Raw genomic sequence first — 23,421 nt, 5'->3', positions numbered from 1 at the left:
GTAAATAAAAGTTTCTAAAATTTATTTTTTACAAAATTATTAAATATATTTACCTAAAATAATTCTAGCTAAAACATTTCTAAAAAATAAATTTTATAAATAAAATATATTTTATAGGGACAACCAACGAAATTTAAAACTATTAATGATTAAATATATTGAGAGAATTGTTTTTTGGACTCAAAAATTAAGATTTGGTCCATAAAAATTGTGTAATCGATGGAAATGATATAAAATATGAAAAAATCAATATACTCTTCAAAATAATTTTTTATCATAATATTTGAGAAACTTTTTTATCTTAATTTTTTTTAATAATTATTCTGAAAAATTATTATTTTTATAAAACTATTTTTTTAAAAAATATATTATAAAAATATATCATTTAAAAAAAAATTGACATATTTTTAGCTATTTTTTATGTACACAATTTTAAAAATATATATTTTTCAAGATGTTTGATTTTTAAATAATAATAATTTATTTTTAATTTTTTAGAAAAGTGTATTTTTTTTTTCCAAATCACTAAATTATATTAAATTTTATTCAGGTTTGCAAAATGAATAAAATTTAAATTAATGTTTTTTTTTTTTTTTCATAGTCAATAAAGGTCATTTTTGAAAAGATAAAAAATTTATATCATTTTTCTCAATTTTCACATTTCCTTTAGGTGTTGGGCTTAAATAGTAAATTTATATCGATAAAAGCTTAATTTTTGGGCCCAACTAAGTCTAAAACATAATTTTTTTTCAAATATATTTACATCAAATCTTGAAAATATATATATAAAAAAAAACAATTAATCCTACTTTAATTATATCATTTTTTGGTATTATGATAATACTTTTTAGGTGGTATCACATCATTTTACCATATCTACAACAAAGATAGGATTCAAAACAATTGCTTTCCATTTTTATTTAAAAAAATATATATATGGGTGTAACGTATATGTTTAAAATTTGAAATAAGCTGTAATTTGTTTTAAACTATTTAAAAAATAATAATTATTATTATATTTAAACCCAAGACCTAAATTATTGACGAGAAAGTGTCTCATCAGCAGCTCGGAAGGTGTGGTGAGAGAACTTGCATACCAAGTAACCATATAATAGAGGTTTGATTTGATTTAATTGGGGCCACCAAATGTGAACATGATTCATGAGTCATGACAAGTCGAAAAATTGGAGCAAACCAAAAAAGCTTATCAACCATACAAAGCCTAGATGTCTCCACGAGAATGTCTAGTGGCCACTTGCATTACCATCATTCACCAACAAAAGATGAAAAGTCCTTTTCCTCTCGATCACCTCAACCTTATTCCATTTTGGCCAGTAGGTGGACCCCTTCTATAGTGGCTAAATAATACTTCTTTTATGCTATTTTTCTTTTTTAAAACTCCCACCCTTAAATATAAAATCTTTCCACAATGAACTGTTGTAAAGAAGTCATGTGATTGAGATAAAATTATAAAGATTATGCATAATGAGATATGAGAAAGAATGAAAGATTCGAGAAAAAAATAAGAGATACTCGTTTCAGAAACTCAATAATTGTATCAAATCTTATCCTTTGTAATATTTTATATGATATAATAAAAAAACTCTTTCATCCATGAATGTAGACATTACTAGTTGATCCATATTAAGACCTTATGTACCGTGATATCTTACTAAATCCTATATTAAGAAAAATACCATTTGAGTTTAGTTCGTTCTTGATCACATTTTTTTTATCCTTACTAATTTTTCATATTCAATCATATTTTTTATACTTTAATCACATTTATGACCCATCGTAGATTGTTGTCATATTTTTTTCGTACTTTAATTATATTCTTACTTTCCACATGTCATGCAGATAATATTTCAACATTTTTTTTATATTCAATCAAATTTATTTTACACATGTTGAAGTGAGATTTTAAACAAGGATATATCAATATGATTTTTCATGTTTTATTAGTATTTTTCACCAAATTGTTGGTAGATTTCAATGCTTTCCAACAATGCATCAATAGTTGATGCTGATATCTTAATTCTTGAAAGTGACATATGATGTATAAAAGAGGTCCATTTTCAGCTACTTTACAAAAGGGCTTTCTTTCTCTATTTTAAAGCAAAGGGCAAAGGAGCAATGAAATGGCACCAAACCAAACATCCTTATCATTTTAGTTTCTACTCTCTTTTCTCCCTTTTTTTTTTTTCCTCTGTTATTTTCTGGTCTGCTATTGCCTTCCACTATTGAAAATGGCTTTCCAACTCTATACAACATCTAGACAGTGACTGCAATCACATCTTTTTTGAATCCATAACTGAGATATAGAAGAAAAAATTCAATCAGAAATCATGGGTATTTTTACAAGAAGATCACTCTTATAGTGTTATGTAAAGTAATGATGGGTTTAGGTTTATTCATGACTGATACTAAAAAGAAATGATCAAATTAATGGTGGGAGTTATTAGGAGTCAGGACAGGATATCCCAAAAGGTAGAGCAAGGGATATAATACAAAGGACAAGACCTAAAGACACTTTGTCTTTGGTCTTTGCAGCTTTGCTTGGTTGGAATCTCACTGGGGTTTCACTCATTCCTCCCAGTCTGAAAAATTATCCCCACTTTGATCTTAACTTTCATGGTCCAAATCATTATCATCACTACCACCACCAAGGGCAGGGCCCGGGTTGAGCCCTGGGGTCCTGGTTGAGGGCAACCTAAGTGTTATAGTATGGCCAAACAATACCGAATTACAAGATTTGTACACTTACAAAATTAGAGCCTTTCGCTTACTAGCTATGCTGGGAGGTGCCGTGGGACTCTAGGCGTAGGCACAACCACATCGCGACCAGATTTTATCAAGTCCAGACGATCGGGTAATGTTTTATCAAACAGCCGGTTGTCAGGGTTTTCTGCATAGCACACATAGTAGCAGCTCACACAGGCATGTGGTAGTGCCATGGCAATCCTCGCCTGGTAAATAAGATATACTCAAGTTGAGCCCATGATCTGTATGAATGGATAAACAATTAAATAAAATAAATCGGGTTAGGTTAGGACTAATGGACAACCCACCATGAGATATCCTATGAAAAATGCAAGGAGGGAGAGGGTGGCGGTGAAGCCTTCATACACAGAGAAAGTCCAAGCAGCCACAACAATGGTACACATTGAGCCGCTGCAGACGCCAGCGAGGAAACATATGGCACTGGTTATGTCAGAATCAACGATGGCTTCCATTTCCTTTCCTCTCTTTTCAAAGAGCTCCCAAGTGTCTTGTGATGCCTTCACAAAACCTTTCCCATATGCAGCTATCTATAACATTTATTTTATACATAATTCAATTCCATTTCACAATGAAAGGGGTCTATACAATTGATAAGTAGACAGGTGTATTAAGCAACCCAAGACTGACCACATTGCCAATTTGGAACCAAGAAATCATTTGATGAAGAATTCAAGAATCAAATGAGGTTATTTACTCTTGATATGGTAGTTTTGTTTCTAATACATTTTTATTTTTTTTCAAAAAAAAATTTTGAGGCGATGCAATAAGAGTTTTGGGATCCCAGGACAATGCAGCCATGGCATAAGCCCATATTTTTCAATAGCAATAGACAGAAGGGAGTCCATATTAGGGCTATGAGGCCACTGATAAAAAAAGTTGCCCCATGCTCTACAAAATTGATAAATGAAATGCAATGTGAGCAAAAGAAATTTGCAGGTTCTAATGGCAGATCAGTTGTGATACCTGTACATAGGCCCAGCCATTGCCATATCTGAAGATGGACTCCATGATATGGAGACAGCAATGGGCGCAAGAGAACATGAACTCATCTTCTCCCTCAAGCAAATTGAGTCCCCTGGCGACAATTCTCAAAGCTTCAATTGCAGGCACAAAGGTTGACCCCAGACAAGCGCTGCCAAGATTCCGAGACAGGGCTCTTTGGAAGCAAAACTTTGTATTACATTGCATTCCTCTGAGATAATACAAAGCAATTACCCTACTAACTGTTAAATTGGCAACATTCCTCATCACTTCTGCAGTCCAAGCCAAGCTCAGTACTAATACAATTATGATCAATGGAGGGAAGTAAAAATTCGAGGCTCCCATTACAGCTAAAATCCATAGTGACATCCACATGAACCCGATCCCAAGCATCCAGTAAGTGGGCTGATTCAGATCAGGGAATTTCGATGCGGGTTCGAGCGATTTGATAAAAATCTTGCTGCAAAACTTGATTCTGTGTGTGACCCAACAAGCATACAACCCATTGCCTATTGCAAATAGTATAAAACAAACACCAACCCCATCTGTGGAGGGCATTTGAAAACAAATCAGGAGAATTCCAGCGGACAAGGACATCAAAAATGTGCTCCACAGAATGAAATGAATCATGAATTTGGGCCATGTTCTCACTGCCTTTTGCCATGCAAATGCGAGAGTAATGCTAAGAAGAGAAGCAGCTTCTACTTGAGGCAAAAAATACTTTAACAGCTTCCTCTCTTTCCTTTGAACCTGACCTGGTTCTAATAGCCCTTGAATTCCCTTGAATATAAGGAAACAAACAAGGCCAACAGCAAGAACCGCGTGGAGCAGGAATAGAAATAGGGATATTCTGTTGGTGTAAGCCGTTGAATTCAGAGTTGTGATTGTTTGCTGTTTGGACACAAAGAAAATGAGAGCAAAACCCAGAAAAATTCAACCCAACAACATGAAAATAAAAAAATAAAAAAAAAAGAAAAATTGGAGGTTTTTCTCTGGTTCTTACTTGTGGGGTTGGAGTGGAGGTGGAGCGAGGCTGAGCAGGAGATGGAGTGGTTGCCCTGGTGACACCAGGGATGGCAACCCTCAAGGGGTTTGAGGGGTTCAATCTCTGCAACATGGATACATGAAAATCCCCCTGTGGCTGTGGAGTGCCTCTTCCCACTTGCTCTTCAAACCCCTCGTCACCTTTCTCCAAATCTTTATGCTCCTCATCTTCTCTCTTCTCCTTCTCTTCTTCAGCTCTCTCTTCACCATCCTTTTCCGAGTTTTCTCTCTCCTCCACCTGTGAAAACCACAGCAAAACCTCTGAAATTTTCACAAATTTGGAGCAAAATAAAGGCCTGGAAGAAGAAGGGGTTGCTGCGTCTTACAGGCTCTAAAGCACCCATAGCAGAGGAGGTTATCCGATGGCCAGAGACGACGGCGGCGGCTGCGGTAACGTTGGATTTGAAGCTGAGTTAGTGGTGACGTTACTGGTTTGTTGTTTCACTTGGCCCCTTAGATTTGACCTCAACGTCTCGGACATATACGTCTATGACGCACCGGTTCTTCTCATTTCCACGCTCTTTGAGGCGCGTGTTGCCACGCCATCCTAGAAAACATTTCAAATATTTTTATACTTCTTCTCCTCTCCAACGGATAAAACTTTAAAGTTTAAATGGTAGAAAATTCTGACAAAAATTTAAATTTGGGGATGCTTAGGTGTGTAAGTACGGCACACAGGGGCTCATGATACGAATGAATCAGAGGTGGACCAGATGAACACGTGGGCAAGGAATTGGAAATTGGGCGGCTGGGATTAAACCATGTTTGATGATCAGGACGATGACGTGTACTGATGTGATGGGTTTATGGAAGAAAACGATAGATATACCCCACTTCATCACCTTACCATCCTTACTTCGCAGGCCGTATCCGGCACCCTCCTACCTGTCCTACAAAGGAGCGATGTGATTAGAAGGATGGAAAAGGTCAAAAGTACCCTTTTCCCAATGGTAAATTAAAAGTTACCGTGAAGGGTAAATTTAATAGGTACTATTCTTTCATATTTCTAACATTAAGGGATATTTATAATAATAATAATAATTATTATTATTATTATTTGGTTTAAGATAAATATTTAATTTTAATAGATAAAAAAATTATTTATTTATTTTCATATAAGATAAATTATTCGATTATTACTTAAAATTTTAAAATTAATTAAAATTTAAATATAAATAGTTAAATAATATAATATAAAATTTAATTTATTAAATATGTTCGTATTGAGTTGATTGGATTGCCTAATCTTCCCAACCACAAACCCTAGGTATAGATCATCTTGTTTGTAATTTATTTGATATCAAGACTATTGTAGTTATGTTTATAACTATTTTTTTTTCTTTTTGTATTTTATTTGAATCCATATAACATGGTATGTGAAAATCTTTTAGGGTTTATTCATATATAATTTTTTATTTTAAAAAATTATTGTGAAATAGTTGAAAAACAATTAGTAAGGATATAGGTGTAATTTAAAAGTAAAAATCATGAAAAATAAAATAAAATTTTCGACCTATGTTGTCCTGCCTTGAAAGCCCACAAATAAATGAGGTGTGCAATCTTAAATGTCAAACATAACTTGTGATATCCTACATCGAATAGCGGATAAAGTTTTTGACGCTATATATATGTATGAGTTTCTTTTAACGTCGTAAACTCGTTTTAAAGTCATGAGGATCTCTTTGGGTTTAGAATGGATAATATTCTCAATCCTAGTGTAAGAGTTTCTTGTTGAGAGTAGGTCATTATAAATAATATTAAAGTCAGTTATTGACCTATGTAAGGGTTTGTTTAGTCTTGGGGCACAATGAGGATATTGTGTTTGTATTGACTATTTATAATGTCCTATATCAAATAGAGGGAAAAGTTCATGACTCTATATATAACATAAGAGTTCCTCTTTAACTTTGTAAACACGTTTTAAAGCCGTAAAATATTATTTGGATTTAGAAGAGATAATATCTATACGATTGAAAAAAGGTCATTACATATTACAGAAGTGAGATGTTCGATCATTTAATTATAGACATTTGAGATGTCTAGTCTTTTAAAAGCGGACACAATAGTACATCAAGAACTTCATTAAAGCAAACTTATATTAAAATGAGAATCCAAAAGAGTTTTAAGTGGAAGCATTTTTAAACCCCTTTTCAAAATCACTTCACCATCATGGAGCCCTAGGAAAATGAACCAACCCACAACAGATGTTTGTGGATAACACTTCAAAATGAAACATCCACCCCATAAATGACACACCAAACTCTTCATTTTGGAAGGTTGAAAAACATTCATTCTTACCTCATTTATGAAGCATTCATGATTCATGACGTCCCAAATAGAATGCAACACAAGATGGCAAACAGGATTAAGAGAAATGAATTTTGGCCCTCTTGTGTGAATGAATGAATATTCACATCTAGTTACTAAAAATGTGCTGTTGTTTTTCACTTTTTCAACCCAATCTTTAAATATTCTGCACCCACAAGAACTGAAAGTAAATCAGAAATAACATCTCAAAAATATTTTTATTGAAGATAAATTTAATTATAATATTTTTTAAAATTTTAAAAATAAATAAAAATTAATTAAAAATTTTAAATTTTTCTTTATTTCTTTAAAATATAGATATATTAGGGGTGACATAAGTTGAAGGTAAAAATAATGCAAGTAAATTTGAACATATATATATATATATATATATATATATATATATATATATATATATATATATATATATATTATTTATTATTTTATTTAAAATATGAAAAATATAGAAAAAAAATAATGAAAAACTTTAATCTTTACTTTTTATAATTGCACTATATTAATAAGTTTATCATTATTGTTTGATTTTTAAATTTTTGGAATTTGAGTTTGAATTGTAATTTATATTAAATTAGTAATTAATATTATATTTAATAGCTTTGAGAAATAGCTTTTATAATCTTATTATATAATATAATTTATATTTCATAACTTTAAATAAATATTTTATTTATTATCAAACTTAATTATAGAGTTTTTCTTTGATAACTTGGTAAGTTGAGAATTAATAACACCTCTAATCCATCCAAATTACAATCCTACTAAAAAAAAAATCAAATACTCTTCAAAATTATGTTTAATTTTTAAATCATGCTTTGAAAGTTTTAAAAACTCTTTCAAAAAGTAACTTAGAAATAGTTTGATAATGATTTTAGGAAATATTTTTGAAAAAAAAAAGGGTGTTTGACAAATTTTATAAAAAAATTAATTGGTTAAAAAAAATGAAATAATTCTCGAATTTAACATTTTCCATGTTTTTGTTTTGAAAAGTAATTCATTTTTGACATAATTGTCCTTAACCATTTCAAGTATTTACACATAAGTTTTAAAAGAAATTTTTATTTTTATAAGAAAAGAATAAGGATATTTTTTTGTCAAAATGAAGTGAAAAAAAGACGAAGGATTAGATTTTCAAAATTTGGTTCTTAATCATCATTTTTAATCAAATAACTCTTTTATAAAACACTTTTAAAAATCTAAAAAATCACTTTTAATGTCGAAAAAACACTTATAGTATTTTTTAGATAAACATTTAAGAAGTGATTCTCTTAAACATACTTGTAAAAAAAACACTTCTACTAAAAACATTTTGATTATAAACACTATTAAATGCGTTGTTTAGAATTATTTTAAAAAACATTTTTCTAAAAAAAAATTAGGTATTTAGCAAAATTTAGGAAATATTTTTATAAATTTGAAAATTCATTTATAATGTTTTTTGTGTGTGTTTGATAATGATTCTTAAAAATGTTTTTAATCTTTTTAATACTTAAATGATAAAAGTTTTTAAGTGTTAAAAATATAAAAATGCTTCCTAAAATCACGAGGTGATTTTTGTAAAAACACTTCCATAGAAAATAATTCATTAAAAATATTTTAATGAGAAATACTATGTTACCAAAATATCTTCTATATTATTTAAATGTACGTAAAAATAAATAAAAAAATGGGTTTGACAGTTCAAAGCTGTGATTAAGACATAAAAAGTAAAAAAAAAAAAGTATACTAAGAATAAAATATGATAAAAATGTTGCCTATTTGAAATGAAATTGATGAAACATCGTACCTCTTCCATGTAGTAGATTTTTCTAATTTGGATTTAATTCGCATGGTAATTACTAGAAGCACGCAAAAGAAGCCATCTCCGCCATCTGAAAGGAGAGAATCCCGTCCACCCACTAAAATAATTTTCTGAAAAACAAATATTATAAAGTAAAAAACCAAATAGAGCACGTCGGAAATAGAGCCGTTAAAATAGTGTCACGTGCGAAGCTTTTGACAATAGTAATACTCGTTGGCTTGGCACTTAGTGATGTCAGAGAAAAAACGTGACCAACTGAGGGGCCCACCACCATCATCACTACACTCCCTTTCACATTCTTTGGTGACTGGTTGCCAGCTCATGTTGTCCCAATTATCATATAAAATAAATATTTATATTACGATTTTATAAAAATTTTAAAATTTTAGTTTATTATCAGAAAGAGAAGGAATGATGTGTTTGGAGTCTGGACACTGCTTTTGATGGGTCCTGGTCAAGGCAGGCGTCTCTTTGTAGCCTTTACAATTATTATTATTGAAATGTACCAAATTGTAATTTTGGTCTTTAGCCTACTACCAAACCTCTTTTAATAATCAATCTACTTTACGTGACACGTGAAAAGTTACATTTTGAAAATTATTATTATTATTATTTTCTCATAAGATATTTATAAAGAATTTTTTTCTCCCCATTTTTTTTTTCTCTAACTTTATGAGAACCAACATGCTTTTTCCTATGTAAGCTCCACTCAAACTCATTGACATGGAAAGGAAAATATTATAAACTTGACTCAAATTCTTTAACATAGGAAGGAAAATGTTAAGATATAAAAAATAAATGTACCCAACCAAACTCTATAGAATTTTGGGCCAAAGGTATGGTATCATTCATAAACTTATATGTAATATAGTTTTTTTTGCCATGTAGATAGCATAAATCAATATTTTAATTCAAAATTAAGGTCGGATTTGGTAATCAAGGTTTTAATTTTGGCAATTGAAAGCTTCAATTCAAAAATAAAGTCGTATTTGGTGATTACGGTTTTTTGATAATAGGCCTATTTTGCACCAAAACTCTAACTCTACATCCAAATGATTGAATTTTTGCAATAAAATGGAATAAATGAGATTAAAAAGCATGAAGCCTTCAAATTCATTGTGGCATCACCTAATTGATGGTGCCCTTTCAATATGGTACCCAAAAAATATCATTCAGTACATTAACCAAACCCACAATGTAATCAACAGTTTCCAGACAATTCCAACCAAAACCTTCATATAGGACAAAAAAGGCAGGGATCAGTGACCATCTCAAACCATGGGAAATCTGAGAAAAATTAAGGACCGCAAGAGCCTTAGCCTCTGCAGCCACATACTTACAAAAAACTTGCAAGTTGTGGTAGAACTGCACACAAGACCTGGTGAGGCAGATGCCCACTGTCAGAGCCTTATTAAGCAGGGTGTGGGCCTATTCCAACTTTAAGAGTTACTTCATGTCTTCACATCTATTCCCAGCAACCACTAGGGTTCACAACTGAACCTGGTTAAGAAGCAGAGTTGTTATCATGCAATTTTGCTTGTTTTAGACTCTTGAATGAGGGATTGCTGCATTCAAACACCTTCCAAATGAAATCTTCCAACCATCATAATCTCAAGTCCAGTCAGCTGTTAGAATTGTATTCAACCATTTCAATTGTGAACATCAATCATTCTCTCAAAACTTTAAAGTTTACATTCCTTCAACTTGCTATGAGTTACAACATGAGAAAGTTCAAGGAAAAGACAGCCCAAACTTCCACTCTGCCACAAACCAAAGAAGGGAAACAAAGAACTAAAAGAAAAGACCAAATGAATAAAAATATATGTTTTATATATAAAGAAACCCACAATCAGGCCAATGCCAATTTTGCACGGTGTTTCCTCTGATCTATTGCACTTAATAGCCCCAATTTTGTAGTATCGGTGTCTACTTCTTTGCAGCATTAGAAGGCTCTGATGGGGTTTTTACAATACTTAGTTGACCACCTTCCTTGTTGGCAACAGTGGCTGCTTTCACCTCATTGCAGTAGTTTATGAACTTGCTCACCTCCTGGATTCACCAAACATGGAGGAAAAAGCCATCATTAATGTAAACAAACCATATTTGTAATGATCCATTTGTTTGTCATGGAGATCATTGATTTAGAAGAAATTCATGACATAGAAGTAGCTTCAAATAGTACCAACAACAGCAATAATTATTCTCTTTACACTAGGCAGACTTGGTAGAAACAACTTCCAATAGATATTCTGAAAGGGAGAATAAGTCCACCCATTTAGTTTTATTGGTTTTAATAAAAAGTTGTTCTTGAGTAATAAGCATATCATGGTATAATTTGGCAAATATTGCTAAAAAAACAAGGTTAGCTGCAAGCCTGCCACATCATACCAAATCATTTTGGAACATAGCCAAGTAAAGCATCATAAGGTCAAGGATATAGTTTCCATTAGGGAAAAGTGAATGAAAAATTGAGCTGTCACCTCCAGTTAAGAAGGTGAGTGTATGTCTTGTTCAATTATCATTCACACTGTCCATAAAAAAACAATAGGTGAATGTTCCACCACTGCACAGCTTACGACAAAGAGGAACATATATTAACTACCATCCATCTTCCTTTCTCTCTTAAGTAACACTGCTTCCTGATAATCAAGTCCAAATTTACATTGAAATTGGATTATCCAAGTTTGCAGATTAGAGACAACATCCCATCCAATCTCAATGGTTTCTTATGCACTCTTTGAAGCTTGTAAATGCACGGACATTAAAGGAAGAATGCACAAATGTCATATATTCAAAACTTTTGGGTGAAGACCAAGCTAACACGAGTAAGTTACTAACTCAATTAATGGAATCTTCAAAGGGTTGGACAACTAGACCTAACAAATAAAGGAAGCTTAAAGAAAGACAATTTCCAGAAAGTAAGCATACATGGAGATCTAAGCATAAAAGGTAAGTGTTTGTATTGATATAACTATGCTCTTTTCACAAACTTACAAAATCATCTGTTCATTGAATTGGCATGTGCAACATTTAGTGGACATGGGTATGAAGTGTCCACTCAACTGTTGATTTGTATCTTAGTGATGCATGTGCCACCAACCCAAACGATCCTGGACCAAGATCACTATTCTTGACTGGAATGCCAACTCTTTAGGCAAATGCCCAAAGTCTCACTTGGAAGCCTATCAACTGAATCCTACCCCGAGACATTTACCAGGGTAATCCCCTAAAGACCCTTTAAGATACCTGAGGCACTACATTCAGATGCTGTGATTCTTTCCCATGTTAGAAGCAACACTTGGCAGAACCCTATGCGGACTTGGGGCTGCTCCCATCATCAATATTTGTTTGAGGGCTTGGGCCCATTGTTAGAGTTGGCAGTTCACTAAAGTGGGTATTTTCTTGCTTCAGAACATAATCAAGGGCTTTCACAGAAAATCCACCTTTGCTGCTGCCCCTATATACTACTCTATCCTCCTCATTATTCACTGACTTTCCTTGGAGTCTAGCTAGAAAGCGCTCCACAATATCCAGCTCCTAATCATTCAAACTCCTTGCAAAACAAAAATTCCAATGTCCTCCCCCACTCCGCTCCCATAAATCCTCCACTTATGCCTCTTTCGACTCCACTAAAGCAAACAATGATAGAAAGGCAATACATAGAGGTTCCTCACCACACCACTTGTCCTTTCAAATTTTCACTCTTCTCTCATTACCCATATAAAAGGAGACTCTACAAATGAAGAGATCTCATTCTTTTCTTATAGCTTCCCATAAGCAGACTCCATAAGTGTCTCTTACCTTACAAGAACACCAAACCCCTTTCGACTTGGCCTTACAAACAATCAACCACTTCACTAAGTGTGTTTTATTCTCTATGGCTCCTCCTCCCAAAGGAAATCCCTCTAGATCTTCCCTAGACTCAATTTGGCATTTCTCGAAATATTGAATAAAGACAAATAGTAAATAGGCAAAAATAATGTGCTATGAATCAGCATAAGCTTTCCCACTTTTGAGATGTATTGCATCTTTCATATTGAAAGCCTTTTTCGAAACCGCCCCTCAACCCCATCCCACATTGCCTCTAATTTGTAAGAAGCCTCTAAGGAAGCCCTAAGTAAGAAGTTGGTAGCTCCCCTACCCTTCAACCAATCTTAGAAGCCAACTTCTCCATGTTATCCACCCAGTCAACTGGAATGAACTAACTTTTTGAAGGTTTATTTTCAACCCCAAAATGGATTCAAACCATACGAGTAGCCAACATAAATTAGTGGCATGATCCTAAGAAGCATCACAAAAAACAATCGTGTCATCAGCAAAGAGAAGATGAAATATTTCCTCCTCATCACCCCCTCTTCCCCTCACCTTGAACCCCAAGAGGAAACCTCCTTCCCAAGCTCTCATGAGCAAACTACTGAGGACCTCCATTGCAATAACACATAAGTAGGGAGATAGGGGATCCCCTTGTCTCAACCCCCTAGAGCTTCAAAAGAAGTGTGAAGGAAAATCATTTATTAGAACAGAAAAAACGAGCTGTAGAAATGCACCATTTACTAGAATAGGGAAACTAGTTCTAGAAATGCACCTTTTAATCTAGTCTAGTCATTTCTGCCTGAAACCCATCTTACCAAAAATCACCAACAAGAAACCCCAATTCACATGATCATGACTTTTCAACGTTGAGCTTACACTACATTCACAAGCATTATTTTCCAATATGGAATCAACAACCTCATTTGCTACAAGCGCACCACATCAAGGATTTGTCATCCCTCGTTTGCTATAACACCCCAAGTTGTTACAATGAAAGAGTCAACACAGCTGGAAGAACCTATGTTCACTCATAAGAATCATTAGCAATCCTCTTAAATACACTGAACTGGGGTCCATTGCCACCATTCTACCCCAAGTTTCCTCTCCTCCTACTCTAGTTCCCCTCAAGCATGACAACCCACCATTCACAAGGCTAGCCTCACCCACCAAAGAACTTTAACATCAACTATCAGAATAATATTTTAACAGCCAGAGCTTCTAACTGCACATTCTCGAGCCAGTGATTACTAACCTATGACAAGCATCATGAAATATTCAAAGATCCTACCAATAGGTCTTACTTTTAAAACAGCAGGTCCTTGACATGAATTACTAGACATTGCCTTGGTTTGTTATTCAGTAAACTCTAAATTCCTTGTTCTAGTACAATTATCAAATTTGACTGGAGAGACATGACCCAGATTGTCAAAGTGTTTTGACAACTACAGAAACAATGGAACATCTCAAGACATCATTTTTGGATCAATAGACACAACACAAAACAAAGAGAGATGCACCATTTCAACCAAGCCCAGCATGAAATTGCAAGAAAAATCACTTCCTTTCAATCAAACCTCTCAAAAGCTTATGAAACACAAACCCAACAAGTTCAATTAAAGCACTACCTATCTACAATAAACAATACAAATCCCACACAATTATCCAAACTCCACAGAATGAATGCCACAATTTGATAAAAATCCGTACAGCAACAAACACTTAACTCATCCACGATATCAAGCCTCTACATACCAGAAGCTTTAGCGTTTTAAAGCACAGTTAGAAACTAGTTACTCAACAAATGAATATAAAACAAAGCTAAAGCAGAGAAACATGGAAATTGCACTCACCCTATCAGCGTCCATCTCCTTTGTGACCTTCGAAGGCTTCACCACTCTCTTACCTGTAAAAACCAGAGTCAAAAAAACAAGAACAGACACATCCACACATAGAGATAGAAACTGTGGGAGAGTGGGAGAGAAACCTTTGCGAGTTTGGCAGGGCTTTCCATGGCGATTGGGAGCGATTACCTTCCTCTTCGGCTGGCCTTTGAAAAGATTGGATTTTTGCGTCATCTCTCCGGTTCACTAGGGTTTTTGCTTCTCTCTGGTTTTCTAGGGTTTCTGCTCTTTTGTGCTGGCTCGCTTTGGAGATTTGGGCTTAGTCGGTCGGGCCGTGAGATTGAGTGGCCTTGGGCTTCAATTTGAAGATTGGGCTGTTAGTAACCTACCATGAAACTAACATGCTTTTGACAAGTAAGGAATTGAAATGCCCTCATCCATGGTCACTATCCAATGTTGGAGTAGTTATTTTAAGAAGTATTTCTAATTTTTAATACTTGAAATTTTTTATCATTCAAGTTCTAAAATGGTTAAAAGCATTTTTTAGAATTACCACCAAATACACTCTTCATCATATAAAAGAAAATTTGATTTTTAGATGTTTTTTTAAAAAATAAATACTAATCCCTATTTGGCAACTATTTTTTCGAAAAATAGCCTTTAAGAATAGTTTTTGAAAATTTGTGTATGATGTTTTGTAAAACAAAAGTTTGTTTAGTAACCTAAAATATTTTTAACTTGTTTTTAATTTTTTTTTTTAAATTTTATGTTTACAACTTTACTTTTTATCATTATATATATTTGTATAATTATTTTTTAAAATAAATCTCAAAAAAACAACTAAAAGATGTTTTCTAAAAACACTTTGTTTTCTCATTTTTAGAACAAAAAATAAAAAATAGTTTCTGGTTGCCAAACGTGTTTTTTTTCAGTTTTTTTGTTCTGAAAAATAGAAAACTGTTTTAAAAAACAATTGTCAAACATACCCTAAGGGTTGTTTTCCAAAAACAGTTTTTAAAAATAATTTTTCAAGTATAGGAAAATCCTGGAGAGAGATGAGATGAGATGAGGCAAAAGTTGGTTTGCGATGGACTCTAAGTCCTTTGAAATATCTGTGGATGTGTTTGGGGAGAAACTTAAGGGGATCATTGTGGAAAGAAGTAGAGGTTTTACATCGTGGATCAGGTTTGGGAGCCTTAGTTTGTGTTGTCTACTGGAAGGAGTGTAGGCTTATTGTAGGGGTGAGTCTGCTAAGAGGTTTGTTAAAAGTTGGGAGGATGGAGGTAGGAAGTTTAAATTGGTACGTCATGCAAATGAGGCAGACAGGTTCTTATTGTGCTCTATGGTTGACGTGGAAACAAAGAAGTATTATTTAGTGTTCCCGGAGGGGAAAGGCATTTTGGAAGGTTGGGCCTTGTTAGCTGAAAAGCTCTGCTCTCTTGGAGTATTGATATGTAATGAGCCCAGGGGAGTCTTTGATTTCTTTAGGACAGAAAGTAGAGTTGGGGCTTCTAAGGGGAAGACGAAAAATTCCTATGTTGATGCGGTGAAATCAAGAAGGAGAAGATTAGGGGAAGCAGCGTGGCTACAACTGGGGGAAAAAAATGGGCTAAGCGGAAGGGAGTTGTTAGACCGATGTCTGGTTAGGAAATGGGGAGAGTCTCCCGTGTCGGCTCCAGACTTGTCCGCTTTGGGCAGTTGGGGAAGATCTCACTAGAACCTTAAAGGAGGGGTGAAGTTTGCGAGGCTGGGGGGCCCTTTCATACTGATCGAGTTTGAGAATAAAGTAGAGGTAGAAAAAGTGTTATTAAGAAGGCTTTGTTGTTTTAAGGAATCGTTTTTGTACTTGGAAATATAGGACGCTAAAGTAAGGTGTTCTCAAAATTGTGAGCGAGTTAAAGAAGCTTGGGTGAGAGTAGTGGGTTTACTGTTGCACTTTTGGAGTCGGGAAGTGTTTAGAAAGATTGGGAAAGGTCGTGGGGGGGTTTGTTGCAGTGGATGAAGACACTGCTACTTTTAAGGAGCTTCAATGGGCTAGAATATTAGTGAAATCTGAGGGATAGAGTGGCCAAGCTCTTTGCAGGTGGTAGTTGGCTCTTCTTGTTTTGCTATTCAATCGTGGTGGGAGGTGTAACCAAGGGTGTTGGAAGTTGCTCCGGAGTTCAAAAATGGGATGGGAAAGGAGCATGAGGTTAGGGATGATGGAGGGGGTGGTTCACGCGCCGATTGTAATGTGGAACAGGTACAGACTCATTGGCAATCTACAAAGGTGGTTGTGACGTGCAAAGTTGGAGAAGCTTGCTGCAGAAAAGACAGGGAGACTGCTACCTTTGACTTTGTGTCGACAAGAAGGGCAGATAACGAAGCGGTTAGAAGAAGGGTGTATTCTGATTGGGATGAGATCTCAGCTGAAGGGCCTTTATCCCAAGGTAGTAGTTTTTTGGGCCAGGTATTGGAGTTGGATGTGGAAAGGAGGCCTAACTGGTTTGAGGAGGGCCAAACCAACAGCGCTTCAAAAGACCCATTGGAAGTGGATCGACCCATGACTGAGTCTTTAAAAGATCCAACGTTGGTGGGTCGATCATCTGTTAAAGCCTTAAAAGGGGTTAGGGTTCGCGGGGGACTTCGAGAACTAACTATGGGAGGCCAGATAGGGATGATTTCGGCATCCAAATGGGGTTGCCTCCACTGGCACCAAATCATGCAGAGATCATCGACGAAGCTTTGATAGAGTAGGCCTCCAAGGACACAGATTATCATCCTTGTTCTCTTTAATATTTGGGGAAACATGATTTCTCTTATTTTTCTACTTTTTCTGGGCGGGATAGGGCAATTGTCATCACTGATGAGGGACTCAAACGGGGTTGTGCTTCAGAAGTAGTTAAGGTAGCAGGTTTGGGCCCTTTAAGGGTGATTTTGGCATATGGGAAGGAGGCAGAGGTTTCTGGTTTATTGGGTAAGGCTCATAAGGCTGTTGAAGAGGTGATAAAGGATGTTTCGAAAAGGGAAATATAAGAGATAGTGGAGGAAAGGGACGAAGCGGGTGGTCCGAGTTGGTATTCTAGTTGTTTGGCTAAGTTTAGTCGCTGTTTAGGAATGCCAACAGAGAGTTTTGAATGAGAGATTTTGATTTTACTGAAAATGATGAAAGATCAAAAGAGGAAGTTGGATGGTAGGAAAATTAAAAAATTGGAGATGTCAAAGTTTGAAAGGGAGTTGAGAAAGTTGAAATGTACTATGAATTATTTTGGAGGAGGAGGAGGAGAATGAGGGTAGAGGGAGGGGGGGGGGGGGGGGGGGGGGGGGTAGTTTTTTCATGTCTAAATGAAGATTCGTTTGCTTTCCTATAATGTAAGAGTGGCTAATAACATTGATAAGAGGAAGGTGATCAAAGCCTTGATAAAGAAGAATAAGGTGGATTTGGTTTGCTTACAGGAAACCAAGATCCAGGAAATGTCAAGGGGTCTTGTTCATAGTTTAGGAGTAGAGAGATTTTTAGATTAGGGAGTTGTGGACTCAAGGGGTGTTGCTAGAGGTATAGTGGTTTTATGAGATAATAGGGTGTTAGAGTTGGTTGACTTAGAAAAGGGAGTGTTCTCAATCTCTTGCCATTTTAAGAGTTGTGAGGATGACTTCATTTGGACATTTACAAGGGTTTATGGCCCAACCCTGAGGAGGGATAGATAGTGTTTCTGGGGTGAGTTGGGAACCATAAAGGGTCTTTAGAATGGGCCTTGGTGTGTTGCTGGGGATTTTAATTCCATTTTAAGCCCTAAAGAGCACAACAGGGGAGAGAGTTTGAATTCAGACATGAGAAGATTCTCAGAAGTAATAGAAGACTTAAAGTTAAAGGGTTTGTCGCTGCTTGGGGTTCCTTTTACCTGGAGTGGAGGGGTGAACAATCAATCATTGTTAAGGCTAGATCGTTTTTTGGTAAATGAGGAGTAGGACTGTCGTTTTAGCGAATCGAGGCAGTGTGTCCTCCTGAGACCTATGTCTGACCATGAGGAAGTCTGAGAGAAAAACCCCTCCCCTTTTAGATTTGAGAATATGTGGCTAAAAGTGGAGGGTTTTAAGGATCTTATGAAGTCTTGGTGGGAGGGGAACAACTTTAGTGGCTCATCAAGTTTTATTTTGGCGAAAAAATTAAAGGTCTTGAAGTCTAAATTGAAGAAGTGGAACAGGGATATTTTTAGTAGGGTTGAATTCATAAAGGGTTTGGCTCTAGATCAGGTGGAATTTTGGGATGCTAAGGAGAAGACTAGCAGACTGTCTTTGGAAGAGTTGGAAGCTAGAAAAGAAGCAATGGAAGATTATAAAAAATGGGTTTTGCTTAAAAAGATTACTTAGAGGCAAAATTCTAGGGAAGTGTGGCTGAAAGAGGGTGACAGAAATACGGGCTTCTTTCACAAGATAGCCAATGCTCACAAAAGAATGAATAATGTGGACAAAATTAGGATTAATGGTGTTTGGCTTTCGGAGGAGAATGAAATCAAGGAAGGGGGTAGTCGATGTTTTTTGGTCTTTACTGCCCAACCTAGGGGACTGGCGTCCTTCTTTATCCAAGTTGCAGTGTGAGACTTTGGAGAATCTAGATGCTTATGCTTTGGAGATGTCGTTCACGAAAAAAAAAGTGCTTAGTGCACTGTTGGGTTGTAGTGGGGATAAAGCTCCAGGGCCTGATGGTTTCTCTATGGCTTTCTAGTAGTTTTCTTAGGACTTTGTGAAGGATGATGTGATGAATTTTTTCAGGGAATTCTATGAACACGGTAAATTTGTTAAAAGTCTAAATGCAATTTTTCTGATTTTAATCCCCAAAAAAATGGGGTTGAAGATTTAAAGGATTTTAGGCCTATAAGTTTGTTAGGAAGTCTATACAAGTGGCTGGCCAAGGTTTTAGCCAATAGACTAAAAAAAATGGTTAAAAATGTGGTCTATAAGACTCAAAGGACTTTTGTGGAGAGAAGACAAATCCTAGATGCAGTGTTGATAGCTAATGAAGCAATTGATTCGGTCCTGAAGAATAATGAGATTGGTATTTTGTGCAAACTTGACATAGAGAAGGCATACAACAATGTGCATTGGTATTTTTTTCTCACAATTATACAGAAAAAGGGTTTTGGGGAGAAATGGATTGGGTGGATCAAGTGGTGCATTTCCATTGCAAGCTTCTCTGTATTGGTTAATGGCACCTCTATGGGTTTCTTTCAAAGCTCAAGGGGTTTGAGGCAGGGTGATCCACTGTCGCCTTATTTATTCGTGATTGCTATGGAGGTTTTTAGCTTTTTTTTTTAAAGGACTGTGAATGGAGGTTTTCTATCGGGTTGTAGGGTGAAGGGTAAGAGTGTAAAAATGGCTCAAATTTCCCATTTGTTGTTTGTTGATGATATCTTGGTGTTCTGCCAAGCTTCTCAAGATCATCTTACTTATCTTAGTTGGTTACTTATGTGGTTTGAGGTCGTGTCAGGGTTGAGAATAAGCTTGGAAAAAAGTGAACTACTCCCACTAGGTAGGGTGGAGAATATTGATGATCTTGATTATTATTTGGTTGTAGAGTGGGTAGTCTCTCGTCCCTTTATTTGGGTCTTCCTTTGGGTGCTTTGTTTAAGTCAGTGATAGTGTGGGATGGAGTAGAAGAATGGTTCCGTAGAAGGTTAGCTATGTGGAAGAGACAATACATATCCAAGGGAGGAAGGACAACTTTAATCCGAAGCACTTTGTCGAATTTACCCATTTATTTTATGTCCTTATTGCGCTTGCCAAGCTCGGTTAGATAGAGACTAGAGCAAATTCAAAGGGATTTCCTTTGGGGATGTGGTAATTTGGAGTGAAAGCGACATTTAGTAAGATGGGAGTTGGTGTGCTTAACTAAAGAGAGGGGGTTTGGGGGTCAAATGTTTATCCAATCTCAATAAGGTTCTTCTTTGTAAATGGAATTGGCATTTCGTAAATGAGAGAGAGGCCTTATGGAATCAAGTAATTAGAGGGAAGTATGGAGAAGATAGAGATGGCTGGTGTTCTTAGGAAGTGAGAGAGGCGCATGGTGTAGGGCTTTGGAAATGAATGAGGATGGACTCAGATTTTGTGGGCTCTAGGATTTTATTCATTGTAGGTAATAGGCGAAGGGTGAGATTTTGGAGGGATAGATGGTGTGGGGATTCCCCTTTGTGTGTGTCTTTCCCTTCTTTGTTTGCTTTGTCTGTTGATAAGGAAGCGTGGGTGGCGAATATCTGGGACCCCTTGGTTGAGGGGGGTAGGGGAGTTGGAATCTATGTTTTTCAAGAGCCTTCAATGATTGGGAGGTGAAGGAGACGGAAAGATTCTTGGAGCGGCTTCATGAGAAGAGAGTGCATGGAGATGTGGATGACATGGTGTTTTGGACCGAAACAAATAGTGGAAAGTTCTTTGTCAAGTCCTTATACCTTACTCTAGAAGTGGGTTGCCCTTCTTTGTTTCCTTCTAGTTGCATTTGGAATGTGTGGGTGCAACCCAAAATTAGTTTTTTTTTTTTTTTTTTTTGTGGGAGGCTACATGGGGCAAAACCTTAACCTTGAATCTTATTCAGAAAAGAGGATGGGTCTTGGCAAATAGATGTTTTACGTGCCTTGAGAAAGAGGAGACCATAGACTATCTTCTTCTACATTGTTAAAAAACAAAGGTCTTATGAGATTTGCTCTTTAATTTGTTTAGGGTGTCATGGGTGCTGCCTTCATCAGTTAGAGAGACTTTCCTTAATTGACATGGTTATTTTGTGGGTAAAAAGTACAAGAAGGTGTGGAAAGCAGCTCCTCTTTACATTTTTTTGGACAGTTTCAAAGGCGAGAAATAGATTGACCTTCAAGGATGATGTATTGTTAATCCAGAGACTCAAATACTCTTTCGTTCTTTCTCTTTGGTCAAAGGCCAAGTTATTTATAGTTGATTGCCCTCTAACTATAGTTAGTATTATTGATTTGTTGGGTTCTAACTAAAGTTGTTTGTTGAGCCAGTTGGGTGTTTTTCTTTTTTTTTTGGCCGTTTTGGCGATCAGTGTATAGGTATTGTATACTTTGAGTTGCTTTTTTGGCACCTCTTTTTATATGAGATATTTTCTTACCTATCAAAATAATAATAATAATTTTTCAAAACACCTCTCAATTGTTTTTGCAAATAATGAAACTCAAATATTAAGAATAATTTATGGACATATTTCATAAAGGTATTGTTTAAAACAACATAAACTTTTATATTTTATTTATGATTTAAAATACTTTATAAAAAAATATTTAAAAATATCTCAAAATTATTTTTATAAAAAAATTTAAAAAATCTATTTTTAGTCAAAAATTTATTAAATATATATTTTTAAAATTACAACACTATTTTTATTCTAAAGAAAATAGAATTGATTGATTAAAATAAATAAAATAATCATTATATTTATGAATCTAATCTTTCTCATATTTTTACTAAAAAAATAACCTATTTTGACATAAATGCCCTATCTCCTTACAAGTATTTACATGTAGTTTTAAAAGAAATAATTATTTTTTATAATAAACAAATAAGAGCATTTTTATCAAAATTATATATATATATATATATATAAATGATAGACTAAAATTTTAAATTTGGGTTTTTAATGACCTTTTAATCAAATAACCCCAAAAAAAGGGGTTATCAACAAAAAGGTTATTGAAAACCCAATTTTGGAAATTTAACCCTTCATTATTTTTTTGGTCTTATTTGGACAAAAATGCCCTTATTCTTTTATTGTAAAAATAACCATTTCTTTTTAAACATATTGAAAATACTTGAAATAGTCAAGGATATTTATGTAAAAAATGAGTGATTCTTCAAATAAAAGCATAGGAATGAATAAATTCATAAATATAGGGAGTATTTAATCAATTTTAACAATTAATTTTAAAAAATAAAATTATTTTCAATAATGTTACCAAATAAATCCTAACTTTTTAAATTTGTATTAACCCAAACCTATAAATTAACTTTTTGTTTGAATTGATTTTAAAACATTAAAATTTATTTAGATTTTAAATATAAAAGGTAAAAAGGCTTTTTCCTTATCTGATTTAGAATATGACATTTTGATATTTTCCCATTTTTTTCAAATTAATTTTATTACTTGTTTTAAATTTTGAATTTATTTATTTTTTAAATAATATAAATAATCTAAATAAAATAACTTAGAATATATTTGATAGTGTTTTTCTTTGAAGTGTTTTTAATATAAACTAACGTCTGATAGTAATTTTCTTTTAAATGTTAAAATGCTAAATTTTACTGCTTAAAATCAATATAACACACATAAGAATTAATTATCAAATATTTCTTCAAAAAATTATATGTAAATTTTTAATATTAAAAGTAATTTTTAAAAATTTTAAAAATTATTTTTAAATTTTACCAAATAACTGTTATTTAAAAAAAAAATACTTTTTAAACTAAAAATGTTTTTTAAAATTATTGTTAAATAGACTTTAATCATACAAAAAATTCCTACAAACAACTTTAAAAGATAAGTTTTTTTTTTTTTTTTGTTAGTAATAGAGTCATATTTTATTTATTTTTAAATAACTAACTTGTTGCTTATGGGCACGTGGAACCATTGATATATTAATGACTCCACGTGTCATATATTTGCAAAAATTTTGCTTTTATTTTATTTCCATTCTATATTAAATTAAGAAAAGTTGACATTGGAATTAATTATGGAAGTTAAATTTATTTATAAATAAATAAGATAATAAAACGGATTCTTGTCATGACATCATCGATAATTTTAAAGAAATCACGTGTTTAAAAATATTAAAATTTTTAAAAATCGTGATT

General features: G+C 34.2%; 2 protein-coding genes across 2 annotated transcripts; both read right to left on the bottom strand.

The window, feature by feature from the left end:
• Positions 1-2,315: 2,315 nt before the first annotated feature.
• LOC117928998 (protein PNS1) lies at positions 2,316-5,323 on the bottom strand. The gene is made up of 5 exons (XM_034849173.1): positions 5,136-5,323; positions 4,769-5,047; positions 3,748-4,656; positions 3,072-3,311; positions 2,316-2,969 (listed from the first exon to the last, which is right to left on the bottom strand). The coding sequence occupies exons 1-5, from the start codon at positions 5,151-5,153 to the stop codon at positions 2,793-2,795; spliced, it is 1,623 nt and encodes a 540-aa protein (XP_034705064.1). The 5' UTR covers positions 5,154-5,323; the 3' UTR covers positions 2,316-2,792.
• Positions 5,324-10,541: 5,218 nt separating this feature from the next.
• On the bottom strand, positions 10,542-14,902 carry LOC117927507. The gene is made up of 3 exons (XM_034847037.1): positions 14,733-14,902; positions 14,599-14,651; positions 10,542-10,984 (listed from the first exon to the last, which is right to left on the bottom strand). The coding sequence occupies exons 1-3, from the start codon at positions 14,821-14,823 to the stop codon at positions 10,862-10,864; spliced, it is 267 nt and encodes an 88-aa protein (XP_034702928.1). The 5' UTR covers positions 14,824-14,902; the 3' UTR covers positions 10,542-10,861.
• Positions 14,903-23,421: the final 8,519 nt, after the last annotated feature.

Source organism: Vitis riparia, chromosome 13 (genome assembly GCF_004353265.1).
Source record: "Vitis riparia cultivar Riparia Gloire de Montpellier isolate 1030 chromosome 13, EGFV_Vit.rip_1.0, whole genome shotgun sequence".
NCBI classification, from domain to species: Eukaryota; Viridiplantae; Streptophyta; class Magnoliopsida; order Vitales; family Vitaceae; genus Vitis; species Vitis riparia.
The sequence above is the reverse complement of the archived record's forward strand: the minus strand, read 5'-3'. Positions and strand labels throughout refer to the sequence as shown.

Excerpts from the sequence above, each read along its gene's own strand:
- LOC117928998 (XM_034849173.1), bottom strand. Across the intron at positions 4,657-4,768 it reads CCTCCACTCCAACCCCACAA|CAAACAATCACAACTCTGAA; the intron begins GTAAGAACCAGA and ends GTGTCCAAACAG. Across the intron at positions 2,970-3,071 it reads TTTTCATAGGATATCTCATG|GCGAGGATTGCCATGGCACT; the intron begins GTGGGTTGTCCA and ends CTTATTTACCAG.
- LOC117927507 (XM_034847037.1), bottom strand. The coding sequence starts at position 14,823 with ATGACGCAAAAATCCAATCTTTTCAAAGGCCAGCCGAAGAGGAAGGTA. Across the intron at positions 14,652-14,732 it reads GCCCTGCCAAACTCGCAAAG|GTAAGAGAGTGGTGAAGCCT; the intron begins GTTTCTCTCCCA and ends TGGTTTTTACAG. Across the intron at positions 10,985-14,598 it reads AGGAGATGGACGCTGATAGG|GAGGTGAGCAAGTTCATAAA; the intron begins GTGAGTGCAATT and ends TGGTGAATCCAG.